General features: G+C 38.1%; 2 protein-coding genes across 2 annotated transcripts; both read right to left on the reverse strand.

Annotated features, from left to right (window-relative positions):
- LOC122773670 (CD59B glycoprotein-like) lies at positions 1 to 1002 on the reverse strand. Its single transcript, XM_044032500.1, has 3 exons — positions 916 to 1002; positions 593 to 703; positions 1 to 471 (listed from the first exon to the last, which is right to left on the reverse strand). The coding sequence occupies exons 1-3, from the start codon at positions 965 to 967 to the stop codon at positions 386 to 388; spliced, it is 249 nt and encodes an 82-aa protein (XP_043888435.1). The 5' UTR covers positions 968 to 1002; the 3' UTR covers positions 1 to 385.
- A 3820-nt stretch (positions 1003 to 4822) lies between these two features.
- LOC122773089 (P2X purinoceptor 5-like) lies at positions 4823 to 12781 on the reverse strand. Its single transcript, XM_044031483.1, has 12 exons — positions 12634 to 12781; positions 11893 to 12043; positions 10889 to 10960; positions 9504 to 9579; positions 9290 to 9386; positions 8489 to 8569; positions 8257 to 8398; positions 7530 to 7666; positions 7258 to 7351; positions 6086 to 6151; positions 5900 to 5982; positions 4823 to 5377 (listed from the first exon to the last, which is right to left on the reverse strand). The coding sequence occupies exons 1-12, from the start codon at positions 12756 to 12758 to the stop codon at positions 5299 to 5301; spliced, it is 1203 nt and encodes a 400-aa protein (XP_043887418.1). The 5' UTR covers positions 12759 to 12781; the 3' UTR covers positions 4823 to 5298.
- Between the last annotated feature and the right edge of the window lie 2096 nt (positions 12782 to 14877).

Below are 14877 nucleotides of genomic sequence, written 5' to 3' on the forward strand. Positions count from 1 at the left end.
TCATGCTCAGTTAAAGGTTTATTTTATTTAAATTCAGATTGAAAGACATGTTCAGCTTTAAAATTCCGTAGTGACAGACCACAACCCACATACAGTAACAGTTGGATGGTAGAGTGACCCACTAAGTGACATCAACAATTGATCGACCGTGTCTGTACATGGCTGTAAATATGTGTTGCACAGTTTCAGATGACTACGAGATGATCAGTGTGCCAAATGACAAAATGACTCCTTTGAATAAAAGCAAGACAAATCAAAGACAGGAAAGTCCGATTAAAGTTTGATGGGGTTACAAATTAGTTGAATCATACTGAGATATAGGAAGTTTATTCCTCCATGCAGCTTTGATTTATCAGCGATCAAAGATGAATGCTGCTGTGATGCCTCATGGGTCGCACAGGTCTACATCGCAGCAGCCTGTGTTTTCGTTGTTGGTACATTCTGAAGCACAACCGCGAGTAAGGTTGTTTCCTGTTAAAAAACAAATACAGTTGTAAAAACACAAGCACCTTATTTTGGAGAGAAGGGAATTTTTCACAAGATGTGTGATTTAAAAAAAACATAAAAAACAAAAGCAAAAATAAGTACTTACCGATTACTACAGTTTTGCAGTAAGACACTCCATCGGCGCACTCCTCTATGCATGGAGTGGTATTTAATGGATTTTCTGGATCCTCACATGTGTAGCACTTAAGTGTGAGCACTGAAAATATGACAAAATGCACATCCAATATTATATTATTAAATCCACATCAGTATGCCGGATTTCTCCATCATTAGAGAACACCGTCAGTCCACAGGTGTAAAACATTGGTGATAGAATTTAATTCCCCTACAGTTAATGCTTCTAAATAGAGCAGATTTAAAATGTTACTTGAGTAAAAGCATGCTGAAATGAAACCAAAGTTCCCTCACCTTGAGTGCTGCACAGCAGCACGACCAGCAGTGTAAGGAGCAGAATCTTCATGTTGGCGTGTGGTATGTGGACAAACCTCTCACTCGCTGCACTTTTATACTCTTACATACCAGCCTTAGACATACTTCCTTGTGTGAGATATTCCGGTAATTGTACTTTCGTTTGAGCATTATTGTCCCGAAGACAACACCTACAAAAACAATGCAGGGAGGTTTAATCAGGTCATTTGTAACCCACTCTTGTACTGTGTGTTATTAATGATGACTGGACTATGTTGCTCCTCTTAATTTCTATTTGTGTAAAATAATATGCGTAGTAATAAGTTATTGTTATCATAAATTATTCCTCCGCGATGATGCACACTCAAAAACACGCAGAAATGCGAGCCATGTGCCAAACCAGGGCGAAAAGTGAGTTATGCCCAAGGTTACTATAGTTAATGAAAACTTAACAAAATAGCAAAAAGTAAAATTGAAATAAAAAAATAAAAACAAGTTTTTTAAATGTTGGACATAAGGCGATGCAAGTTAAGCATAACATTAGTAATGTTGTTAGTGGATCTGTCTCAGGGTTATTTATTATTTATGTTATGTTCATGTGTGTCTTTCGTCTGTTGGTTATTTGATTTTTACATTTCACACTAACTGCATCCAACCTCAGCAGTATGATGCACATTTTGCACGTCTAATTTCTTGTAGACTGTTATATTTGAATCACCAATGGTTGTTCATCTGTCCTTTTAATTTAAAAAAAAATAAAATTTAAATGGCGTTTGTTGGATTTTTATGGCACGATATACTTATTCTCACCTTTTTGCATCTTGCACCTGGCAAATACTTGACATTACAAACTAAACTAATCAAAACTAAACACTTACAAAAAATTAAAACTAGCAAACAAGCTCTTAAATCAAATTAAAACTAAAATGTATACCCTGGACAGGTTGACACCATGCAGGCAATTAACAGAGTCCAAATAACCTGTGGGAGAAAGCCAGGGAATCCAGACAGGGACTGGGATAGAACATGCAAACTCATGTCATGTCAAAGTCAACAGTGCTATACAAGTTAACACTCACCGTTGACAGTTTTAATGTCTCATCTAGACTATTTTTGCTGGGTGACCCAATATTGATAAATAATCAGAATTCATGGTGAACCGAACTGGTTACTTCCTGTTATCAAGACTGGTATGACGAATTTGCCATGAAACTGTTGATTAGATCTGATAATGGGGAAGTACCAAACCAAACCTATATTTATATACCACTCAAATGCGTCACTGAACCACTCAAGTCCTGTGACCATTAAACTGTATATCTCTATGTATTCTTTGTTTATTCTCATTTTTGTCTGCAATACATTGTGATTTACACATCCATATTTATATTAAGTTTCTGAGATAACCACCCATGAGTTGCATGAGAACTGTGATAATCATGTACAAAAAAAGAGGCCACGTCATCAACTTCGATCTGTATTTTGATACTTTACAATTACAGGGAAACATTAGAGGCATTTTCTGGTCAGATGCCAAAGGCCTTTCATGAGAACATCCACTGCAGCTTAAAAAAAACAATAACACTCCTCTGAGCAGAGGATAATAAACTTTAAAAATCTGCCTATGAGAAAGAAGAAAGTCGTATAAATGCAGATGGCATGTGTGAGGTCGCTTATTTAAATACGCATGCACATGCTTGTCAACGTTTTTAATGGCCATGAGGTTATTAGAATTGTTTATGTATATATTTCACATTTTGAAAATGACATAAGACACAAATGACATTTATACATATCAAAAGAAATAATGTAATATTGATTCAAAACTTTGCTTTAAGTCTTATCTAAATAAAAATGTGTCTTTTTCTCGAACTGTCCCTTTAAATGTGCAATGTTTTTTACGGTGCGGCGTTTCGGCGGCTCAGTGGGTTTATTTGTGATAACAGGGAATCGTCTCACTAATAGCCATTCATTAGTGTTAATTGCTATGGCTTATACATTTGTTCTATTGAACAGCTTAATAGATGCAATTACCCTGTGAAGTTCAACCTATTATGGGAAGTTTTACAGGTTTTTATTTTACAGCAACAATCTCAAGAATAACTGTTTTATAGACAAAGTTTTATGTAACTGTTAATATTCAGATATGCCGTTCTATGGCCTGTGTGGACTCACATTTTGAAACTCTCAGTACTATTGAACTTCATCAGTGCATTTAAGTTGTTCTTAAGTGACACCTGGAGGCCACAGTGGGGACATACAACCAACACGGATCTTCTGCTTCTGGAAAATCCTCCTGAATTTGTCAGATCAGCCAGACACATATGGGATAAAGTTGTTGCTCCATCTGTTGTTTGCATTAGCGGTGGCCGTCTGAGGTTCTTGGTTGTGCTTCTTTGAGGATTTAACAAAAGCCCATTCTGCATATATGTCACAGGTCTTGAGAACTTTCCTGACGTGTGTTTGACACGTTAACCTCAAACCCAGCCTCAGCCTGGGGCAAAGACTGCTTCATCTCAAGGGCAAAATACCAAGTCACAAACTGAGTTGTGTATGCAGTGCAATGCAATGAGGAGTGCTCAGAACTGAGAACCTTCATAGACTTTCCATAAGAAAGTTCATTCAATAGAAACTGCTCACAGTCTGACTCTGGAGAATGATGCTAAAAAAATTTAATAATTTTGTTACTTTCTATCTTGGGAGCTCTTGTTTATGTATTTGTTTGTTGTTGTTTGCATTTCTTTGTTGTAACAATGTTTCTTGGCAATAAATCTCATACCATTGGAAAGCCTGATTATCCATCCATCCATTTTTTTACTGCTTTATCCTCCACATGAGGGTCGTGGGGGGCACTGTGCCAATTTTAGCTGACATATGCGATAAGCGGGGTTCACCCTGGACAGTTCGCCATCGCAGGGCTTACGGTCAATTTGTCCAATTTACCTAATCCCCATATTGCATGTTTCTGGACAGTGGGGAGGAAACAGGAGAACCTGAAAAAACCCATGCACACACGGGGAGGACATGCAAACTCAGTGCAGAAAGACCCTTGCTCTGACCAGGTCTGGAACTCGGGTAAGCCTGTTTATTTTCCTTTAAATTGGTGCCACATTTGTAAGGAAAATGCATTTGTGGGTTGAGCAGCAGAGTTGGGTATGTGGCTTGTGCTTGAAACATATCTTATTCTGCAATTGACTCTTGTTTGGTGTCATTTATTGATTCGGACAATAGAAGTGTGAAGAGACAAGACATACTGGCAACTTAACCATTTATTCATTTGACAAACAGTATGGGAGCTGTGGATCAGTGTCCTCTACTGCCATACTAAAAACACATCTGACTCTGAAAACATAATCATGTGAAAGAAAAAGAGGCATCTTTAATGTGTAAGAATTGGTGAGGTGTAAGGGCTGGGTCAAAGGTCATTTTAGCACAAGGGTTCCTGTTGAAGTCTTGCGCTCCACACATGCACTTACATTCCTTTTTGTTTATCAGCAGGAGTTTGTCCTCATTTGTATGTCCTTGTATTCTTTGAGTATTGAGTTGTGCATGTGTCTGCAAGTTTCCATGGTTACCGTCCTCTTCGTGCACCACCAACTGGACTGGGAGGAGTTGTACAGGCAACATGCACAGTTACCACGTACAAAGGTGTGTTGGCTTTTTGTCTGTGTAGGGTCCAAACCAAAATAGACTGATGACGAAATGTACATCTCACAGATCTCTGTCTGCAGGCCCATGGGCCTAATGGTGAGACTGCAGATTCTAACAAATAGAGGACTCCTATGCTCACTCTTCCCTTTCGCAAGTGCATTAAGGAACCACAGTGGCCTTCACATACCAGAAAGGATGTTGCAAGCTTCCACTTCAAAACATGAAATGCATGCTCAACTATGAAAAACATGACAGCTTGGATAATTGGCTTTTATTTTAACTCATGGGTGGTACATTCAGTTTCTGTCAGTAACCCCTCCTAAATGTTATACACTGGACATTGTACTGATTAGGTAAAGTGATTAAAGTCGTCATGATTGTGTGTTTTCTGTCTGGATGCTCTGGTTTTGTGTGTTTGTGATTATAGAAATGAAAAAGAAAAAGCTTTATGTGTTGAAACTTTTCAACCTATAATGATTATATAAAAAAACAAACAATGAACATTACAGTACATAAAAAATATCAAACATCGAATAAACAAAACAGGAAATATACAACTTGAATGCGGTGGTCTGTACGTTGGAGCATCAGAGAATGCTGGTGATTGTTCTAAAGCATTTCAAAGCTCTAAAATGGTACCAACGTTAAAAATGATGCAACGTTAGTACAAGGTTCACGATGGTGAAAAGTGTCTCCAGAATCAACAAGGGCATGTCACAGTGTCTTTTCTCTCTAGGTGGTGAGCTTCTCCTGCTCTGCAGAAGCGCTCCTGTCCTCCACACCGTTCGTCTCTGGTGTAGTTTTCTGACCCCTGTGTAAAGACGGTGGTGGCAGATTATGTTGTTAACGCTGGTCGGCTACAGCTTCTGCTTAAGTTTAAGTTTTTCAGATCTTTTGCTTGACAAAATCACAGTGGCCACAGCTTTTATTTTCTTTGAAGGAAGTGACTTTGACGTCGACTTTTTAGTCAAATGTGTTTATTTTTTTCAATCCCAACTTCCTCTGTTGTGGGAATGAGGGCCATGTATCTCAGATCCACCGTCTGATGATAGAATAACACATTTATCTCTGGAAATGTATGAAAAAAACTGTATGTGTTTTGGGTGAAGTGGCCCTTTGATTGTGTTGTCTTCAGTAACAGTCATGTGCTCACAGGAAGTGCCTTCCGCCTTTTGGAGGATGTTTGCATCCTATGCAGGCTTGAGCAAGACTACAGACACAATAGGATGAATACAAGGAAACCTCCACCATATTGAGTTATATGGTAGACTTATAAATATACTGTAGCTCATATATATTTAAAAAGAAATAAAAAAAAAGATATTCTGCTTACCCGGATACCTCAAATTTCCGTTCCCTGTAAGAATCTCCCTTTTTCATCAGGTAGAGAAGCACCATGTCACAAAGGAAAGCTCCCTGTTTAAATGACGTCCAATTTAAATGACATTAAATTAATTTAATTTACAGTACACATAGTCATAATTGGTAAATACAACAAGGATACACTCATTTTACTCACAGCACCCATTAGAGCCAGTCCTGAGCCAACATTGATGGCTGTTGGGATGATGCTAAACTTCCCGGCCTGTCAAAGGCAAAAAAAAACAAAAAGATAATAAATAATGTAATAATAATAGCATCATAATATTTCAAAATCTATTTAACTTATTTTCAAATGTGCATATTGTGTTTTTATTTGTGATAGTGTGTGTGTGTGTGTAAATGTGTGATAAATTAACACACACAGTCTGTCACACTGTCTGAAACACTGACTTAAATCATGTCAGACTGTAATGTTTTACATAGTATAATACAGTATGAGAGGCTGTTTAGGCCATAATTTGTCTGTCACAATCGTACTCTGCATACAATACTATATGCTATTACATTATCAAACATACTCCTCACAAATTCTACTATAGTCTCTTACTCATATATTCTAATGTCCTCTTGTCACAACCCTTGAATTTTCCAGTGTGCTTTTACTTTTAATTTTCATTTTGGGCTCTGTTTCTTTGCTTCCTGTTTTATTTTTGAAGAGTTTTTCCTTGTGTGTAGTTTTGCTTCCTGTCCTGTCGTCCCCGATTGTCTAATGTGTTTCACCTGTGTAGGTTTATTTGTTAGCTGATATCACGTTTTACTCCCGTCTGTTGCTCTGTTTTCTCATGCTCTGGTTTCACGTGTTTCCAGTAAGCTCCTCGTGTTTCTGCTCCATGTTCTTTCGGTTTATATTTAACTCTTTACATTTTCGCTTATTTGCAGGCGGGACTGAAACGTGACATAAACAAAAACAAATCCAACCAACATAGACACTTGGGAGCAATCAAACACAGGTGTGACAAACAAGACACAGGTGAAACACATTAGGACGGCGCAGACAATCAGGGAAGACGGGACAGGAAGCAAACCAGTAAACTACAAACAACTAAAAACAAGGTAAAGAAAACAACAAAAAGTGTTGTGGGTTGTGACAATTCCCTTATATTAACAATCATCACATATTCGACTATAATCTCTTGCATAGAGGGAATTTAAGACGTTTCAATCAAACTCTCCCACATAACCTAATCATACTCTATTACATACATTCACATTTACAGTTATTACCTCTTATGATGTGAGGGAGTTTGATTGATCATGTAAGAGTGTATAGTATTGTATGCAGGAGGGGGGGAAATGCATCTTGCATACCTTTCCATGCACCATGATGTTAAATTGCACACCATAAACTTTAAAGAGAGATCTGAAGCTCTCACCAGCAGCATTTTTAAAATACCGAGTGTGTCTGATGGAAGAAAAAAAAATACAAGAAAATATGTTGGTATTAGAAAGCAAAACATTATGTTTGACAGACACATATCATACAGTATGTTTATTTCTAAATGAAGGCAATTAAACTGGTGGAAAGTATAGTAAGAGAAACTGAGACTGTGTCTGTCTGTGTGTGTGTGTGTGTCTCTCACCTGAAGTTAAATCCTGTTGTGATAGTTTTGTTAGAGTGACTGATGTCCAGGCGAGTGAAAGAGTACTGTGGATTACAGTTATCATAGCCTTTGTCCAGGTCACAGTCCCACCGAATCATAATGCCGATCGAGCCACCCTACAACAGATTACATGTCTGGTCATATAGCATGTCTAATTAATCCACACAGGGACAGAATCCTCAGATTTCTGCTTATATCTCTATTCTACAGTCCTACTGTGTCCAAGCATGGCATGTAAATAAGACATAAAAAGCATTATATTGACATGAATGATAAAAAAGTTTCTTTGAGGTCACGTCTTTCATGGACTACATTTACAGGGTTTTTTGTAATTTGGACATTTATATGTTGAAGTTTTCCTCCCTGTTTGTCTTCTCCTTGTTTTTACAATAACAATTGACTCACTACTCACTAATATTGGCTCACAACGTTGTATGTGATCCCAATCTGGTTGTAAATTCTGAATATGAAGTATTATTATCATAGCATAAATACAGACTATGTCACGATGTGGCCCCAATCTCTCATTTATTTATTTATCCATATCATTGTATTTGTTCAGAGGTTTCATAGTGACTGGTGTTTTTTTTGGGGTTTTTTACACCTCTAAAAGACTGTGTGGTCCAGTCCTGGCCTCTTGCGTTTGAACCCACTGCTTACATATTAGCTCCTTTAGTTGTACGTAGTTGAACTTGGTAATACTAACAAATGTGGCCATGTCCTGGAACTTGTATCCGGCTTGCTGGGTGATGTCTCCCAGGCGAAAGATGGGGCAGTACGGAGAGACCTCCTTGTCGTATCGGCATTTCTTCAAATATGAGTCATTGGTCGTTTCAAGAACGTTGGACCTAAGAGAACATGAAACCCAGTGCATGAGTGGGCAGTGCCTCGTGTTTGCACGAGGAGCAGCATGTGGAGATGGTGTGAAGAGGGCTCACTTTGAGAATGAGAATTTGGGAAAGTGGATGAAGTTCTTAATGTAGATGGTGAAGTTCTCCGCGTTTTTCAACAGAGGGCCTCTGTTGAAAAAAAACACAGTGGTTTGAATCAGGGCTGAATATTTACAAGTCTTTAAATCAAAATCTTAGTTTGAAACAATGCAAATAACAAATCACAATTTTAAAAATGTAATTCCATACATGTAAATTTCATATATCACACATTACATTTTTAACTGAAGTTTGATTCAGATGTGTGACATCTGTCGGAAAGAAATGTCAGTTATCACCACAATCCTTCAGTGCTAATACAAATTGGAAGCCACATAGTTTGATAAGTTGCTGATAAAATAATTCACAGCAGGTCAGGGAACTTGATGTAAAGTTTTTTCACAGAATGGGTTAGCTTTATGTGTTTTATGTCTGTCTTTGTCTTTGATTTAGCAACTGTTATTGTCCCCAAACAGTACAGGTATAAATCTGAAAAAAATCAATAAAAATGTGAGCTTAAATCCATCTTAATTTGACCGAATTAAGCTGCAAAAGTGTTCCCATCTCTCCCTCTGCTGCCCTGTGCTGGTGTAGCATTAAGCACCAAAAAGGGAGGTGCTCTATCCAGTTCTTATAACGTCCATGATTAAGCCCCACCTCCTGCAGGCTCCACTGTATTTTCTGTATTTTCAATGAGGAATTTTAAGACATAAATGTAAAAGAAGTGGATGTGTAATATGTAACTTAGCTGTGAGCATGTTCAAATCGTTATGATCAGTAACCTGTACGTGCAAGCGCACGTCTTCTTACTCTGGTTTGAATTTTCTTTCAATGGGACACCAGCCGAAGATTTCACAGGTGCCAGTGGAATTGACATCCTGTCTTAAGCATCGTCCACTCATTTCTCCTGCAGAAAAGCAGCAGAGTAAAATAGCCTGAAGTCTTTCACTTCAAACATGGATGAATACATGAATTTTGACATAGACCAAATGTATAGCCAACTAAGTTGTATGACTCTTCTTACCATGGCCAGCCACCACCATCTTCCCCTCCTCACAGTCCTCCTCATCTCGACAGTGGCCATCCAGCACTTTAATACTCTGAGAGCAAACACCACAAAAAAAATATAAAACCAAGGCAAATACGAACAACAAATACTCTAAGTGTGACTGACTTGATTCAGTTTGAATGACAAATGTACTTTATCAAACCTAACTTTAGTCTGCAAGTAGTGAGGAACGAGATCAAACACAGTGTCATTATGAAAGTGAAAATGCAGTTAGTGGTTAAGAGAGGGTAACTGTGATGTTGACCTGAGAGCTACAGTTTGTGTTTTATGGCTGTGTATGTGTGCACACAGGAAATCTATTCTTAAGAGGCTGAGTTTACATACCAGGAACCCTCTGGATATTTGTGGCTAAGGGTGATAATGACCACGCACACACACGCACGCACGCACGCACACACACACACACACACACACACGTTGCATTGAATTCTTTTTATCTGAAGAACCTAAAACAAACCTAACCACAGTCCAAATCTTAGCCCTAAACTAAACCACTTCTCTAGAGGGTTCTGCCTCATTAGGACCAGGTTCTGGTCTCCATGAGGACTACTAATCTTTATCTAATCTTATCTTTCAGTCCAACCAACCAAGCCTCACAGATGCCATCTGTGTCTGCGACAAGTAGCTGCGGCGAGAATACTTTCCAGATGATCCGGTCTCAGACAGCAACGAGTAAATAAAACAACTTCAAACTAAACATTATCACTCAGACTGTGGGAACAGAGTTTCTTAACAGCACACAAAATCTAAATATAATATTGTATTATTGCATTATGTACTTTGGGAGTGAGAGTCTGTGCACGGATGGAAGTCATATTGTTATGTGTGGGAGGAAAAAAGGAAAAGTCTTTGTCGTTGAGATTTTAATGAGCCTGAAATGTCAAGGAACTTAAAAGTGAGCTCTCTGTACTGGCCAGTATTTAGTTTGCTCTTTGTTTAACTGTGGATGGTGATGTCGTGGGACAATGTAGTTTGTTTGAGTTTCAGTTTGATGATCATCTTGTTTGACAGGATTATCATCACATAACAAAACACACATCGTCTATATGGACACAGTCAAACCTTGCGCAACACACAATGCAGCAGGAACTCACTCCTTTAAAATTATATTATAGTATATCAGACTCCTCCCACTTGTACAGTCTTAAAAAAGAAAAGAAAAGAAATGACACTGGTAGAGCAATGATGTGTCAACGGTGACAGGGTTATGATCCAACTACTGCATTATTCCAGTGTTGAATTCTGTACCACGTTGTTATGTTGGTACATCTATAGAATTATTAAATATGAAAGTGTCACAACGTTTCCCATTCAGTCAGTGATCTACAGATTTGTCTCACCTCAGCACAGTGTCCCAGCCTCTGGTGCGGCGTCTCTAAGAAATTGGTTACGATAAACAGAACAGCTTCACCCTGTATGTAGAAGAGACATATACACACACATGTCTTTATATAGACATCATGTCACCATGACCCTTACGCTGCTACACTCTTTCACTCCACAGTACTGTAATACTCACAGCATTAATGAGAGTCTAAAGGAAACTTTGTGTAATGAGTTCCTCAGAATTACATTCTAACTTTATTTTTCATATGTATGATTCAATAATCATTAGGTAACTCATTTTTTTAATGTTAACTAAGCATGAATTAGTGATTAACTACATTTCAGTTCATGATTTACGAACACTAAGTGATGATTAAAGAATGATTAGGAAATCAGTACCTAAAGATTAAGTTAACCACTTCTGGCGTATAGCTTTAAATGCAACGTGCATTTCAGCTAACCTTCAGCAAAGTCAGGAATACATTTATTTCTCCAAACCATTGTAAAAACCTTGGTAAATTAAGGAAAAGTAAGGGAATAATACACAACCTATGTCCTTAGCATGGACACCCTCCCCTCCTTTTCACCTTCTTGTGTTTGTTGAGTCAAAGTTTTGATTAATTTTATATTACTTATTTAAAAGAGATAATTGTGCAGAAGTCACAAAATATGATGTTTTTTATTTTATTTTTGTTCATAAAAACGAGGCAAGGGAACTTTAAACTTGATTTCCAAATTTCACAAATTTAATCCAAGTACTTTTTGCTCAGGTGTGTTTATATAGTTGTTGAAAATGCAAAAATTCCTACCTTTTGCCTATAGATTGTGCAAAAAAAAAGGGATATAAGACACTTTGTATTGCACATTCTTATAGCCTCTGTATATACGTTTTAACATAGGCTAGTTATGGGAAATAAAGCATGTTTTCTGTGTTAATGTGCACTGTCCTGATTAAAAAATGATAATTAACGTGGTGAAGTAGACATACGGGTGCCAAATACAGGCTGAGTGTGTTCACCTGTGGTGGGATGACATAGTCCTCGGGTCCCCACACCAGCAGACCAGACTCGGAGGTGTTGGTCACTGAGACGCCCTTCAGTTTGGTTATGATGGAGCTCTGTATGGCCTCGTCTGTCTCCTGGTAGCCTTTCTTCCTTATGAAAACCCAACTGTGGGTGAGAGCGACTCTCAGAATGAACAGGTCTCGACTCTTTGAGCACTGATGAAAAGCAGCGATAGAACATTTATACAGATAATCCTATGGCGCGCAGAGTGCTTTGTAACGTGTGCTTTGTAGTTTTTAAAACATTTAAAACCCATTTTTACTCTTTCAGCCCGGTACGCGACGTATTATTGTTTTATTTTCGACGTACAGCACCTTCAGGTTAAGATTAGGGACACCGCTTTGTCCGTCCAAATGAATGGAAGTCCAAGCAGTTTCCTTAGAAGAAAAGCTGTCCAAACCTGTGTGGTGTCATTGTGTTCTGTTCTGTTTGGTAATCAAGAAGTTTTGACACAGGCATTAAAATGTTAGACATAGACACAGAAACTATTGAATGTTCACAACCATGCTGCATTAATTGTTATGGTGCAGTATACAGTAGCCAGAGAGGTAAATGAAGAGTTATTGGGGTGAGGTGAGGGTTTTGCACTGTTCAGATGTTGTTGATCATAACACACACACTCATAAAAGTCCACATTCATGCTACAACAATTTGCTACACCACAATCATATTGAAGGCAGTAGTAATTCACTTACCCTATAATGTAGCCGAGGATAGATAACTGAATAAGTCTGTACAAAAGTCCAACTCTCTTGTTTTTGGCAACAATGTATTTTTCCGTTTTGTAGTCAAATAAGGAGAGAAACCGGCCCTCAGCCATCCTGCAGCACTGTGTATACAGTGAGACACACACACACACAGAGAGAGAGAGGGAGAGAGAGAGAGAGCAAGGGAGAGAGGGAGATATTAGGCAAGAGTGTAACACACTTTACCAGGTAAACAGATACATATTTATTTATATTAATTGTGGTGGCATCACACCTTGCATTCTGGATCTGTTGCTTACACTGATTTTGGCAGTGATTAAGAAATGTTTGAGAAAAGCTTCAGCTGATCCTATCACCATGATGCACAAGAGCACAAACAATGTGCAGTCAGAATGGAGTTTTCAGACAACGTCATTTCACACCATTACCGGTGTTTTTGTCTTGTCTACCACCAATTTTATTTAATTCCTCTGGAAAATGAAGCTATTCTAGGAATGTTTCAAAGAGCACCTGATTCTGTTTATACTTATGAGTCACCTCAATGGTAAATGTTGACTTACACCAGTGTCCAAAACATATAAGGTGAAAAAAAAAAGGTTAAGTTAGGTGGATGTGGTGAACAACAATCTGACAAGGAAAAACTATGTTTGATTAGTCCCATTTACAAGCAACTTGCAGTTGTGTGAAAAAGTGTTTGCCCCCTTCCTGATTTTTTATTTTTTGCATGTTTGTCACACTTAAATGTTTCAGATTATCAAAGAAATTTAAATATTACACAAAGACAACCCAAGTTAACACAAAATGCAGTTTTTAATTGATGGTTTTATTTATTATGGGGAAAAAACTATCCACACCTACATGGCCCCATGTGAAAAAGTAATTGCCCCTCTTATAAAATCATCAGGTCACTGGGATTAGTCACATTACCTATTGAATCAAGAGACCATTTAAATAGAACCTGTCAGACAAAGTGAAGTCGGCCAAAAGATCCCAAAAAAGGAGGACATCATGCCGCGATCTAAAGCAATTCAGGAACAAATGACAAACAAACAAGTAATTGACATCTATCGGTCTGGTAAAGGCCTTTCTAAAGCTTTGGGACTCCAGAGAACCACGGTGAGGGCCATTATTTACAAATGGAGAAAACATGGAAACGTGGGCAACCTGTGGACTGACAAGACAAAAGTTTAACTTTTTGGAAGGTGTGTGTCCCACTACATCTGGCGTAAAAGTAACACCACATTTCATACCAACAGTCAAATATGGTGGTGCTAGTGTGATGGTGTGGGGCTGTTTTGCTGCTTCAAGACCTGGAAGACTTGCTGTGATAAATGGAACCATGAATTCTGCTGTCTACCAAAAAATCCTCAAGGGGAATGTGCGGCCATCTGTTCGTGACCTTAGGCTGAAGCAAACTTGGGGTCTGCAGCAGGACAATGATCCGAAGCACACCAGCAAGTCCACTTCTGAATGGCTAAAGAAAAACTAAATGAAGACTTCGGAGTGGCCTAGTCAAAGTCCTGACCTGAATCCTATTGAGATGCTGTGGCATGACCTTAAAAAGGCGGTTCATGCCCAAAAACCCTCTAATGTGGCTGAATTACAACAATTCTGCAAAGATGAGTGGGCCAAAATTCCTCCACAGCGTTGTAAAAGACTCATTGCAAGTTATCACAAACGCTTGATTGCAGTTGTTGCTGCAAACGGCAGCCCAACCAGTTATTAGGTTAAGGGGGCAAACACTTTTTCACACAGGGCCATATAGGTTTTTTTCTCCCTCCCTTAATAATAAAAACCTTCATTTAAAAATGCATTTTGTTTACTTGTGTTGTCTTTGACTAATATTTAAATTTGTTTGATGATCTGAAACATTTAAGTGTGACAAACATGCTAAAAAATAAGAAATCAGACACTTCATCAAACACTTTTGCACACAACTGTATTTTCTGTGTGCCTTGTTTAGCACAATAATCCGTCAACAAGTGGTTGTCAGGCCTAAGTAAAACTATATAAATAAGTCTGACATTAAAACCTGAATAATTTATGTCTCCCTTTCTGTAAGGATATTGTTGTTTATTTTATTTTACCACACAGTACGACAAAGACAACAAACAGCTAACGAAGGACATGTCATTCACAGAAAATAAACAACAGAATAAAAAGATCAATACTGCATTTATTCTTAAAACACATAAAAATATAAAATTAGGGCAAGACATAAAAACACACCAA

This window comes from Solea senegalensis, linkage group LG8, assembly GCF_019176455.1.
Source record: "Solea senegalensis isolate Sse05_10M linkage group LG8, IFAPA_SoseM_1, whole genome shotgun sequence".
NCBI classification, from domain to species: domain Eukaryota; kingdom Metazoa; phylum Chordata; class Actinopteri; order Pleuronectiformes; family Soleidae; genus Solea; species Solea senegalensis.

What these genes read in the sequence shown, in the direction of transcription:
- LOC122773670 (XM_044032500.1), bottom strand. Translation starts at nt 967, where the DNA reads ATGAAGATTCTGCTCCTTACACTGCTGGTCGTGCTGCTGTGCAGCACT. An exon ending in GCTGCTGTGCAGCACTCAAG is followed by an intron (nt 704 to 915) that starts GTGAGGGAACTT and finishes TCATATTTTCAG; the next exon opens with TGCTCACACTTAAGTGCTAC. An exon ending in CTGCAAAACTGTAGTAATCG is followed by an intron (nt 472 to 592) that starts GTAAGTACTTAT and finishes GTTTTTTAACAG; the next exon opens with GAAACAACCTTACTCGCGGT.
- LOC122773089 (XM_044031483.1), bottom strand. Translation starts at nt 12,758, where the DNA reads ATGGCTGAGGGCCGGTTTCTCTCCTTATTTGACTACAAAACGGAAAAA. An exon ending in GATGGTGGTGGCTGGCCATG is followed by an intron (nt 9,387 to 9,503) that starts GTAAGAAGAGTC and finishes GCTTTTCTGCAG; the next exon opens with GAGAAATGAGTGGACGATGC. An exon ending in TCCAGGACATGGCCACATTT is followed by an intron (nt 7,667 to 8,256) that starts GTTAGTATTACC and finishes AATCTGTTGTAG; the next exon opens with GGTGGCTCGATCGGCATTAT.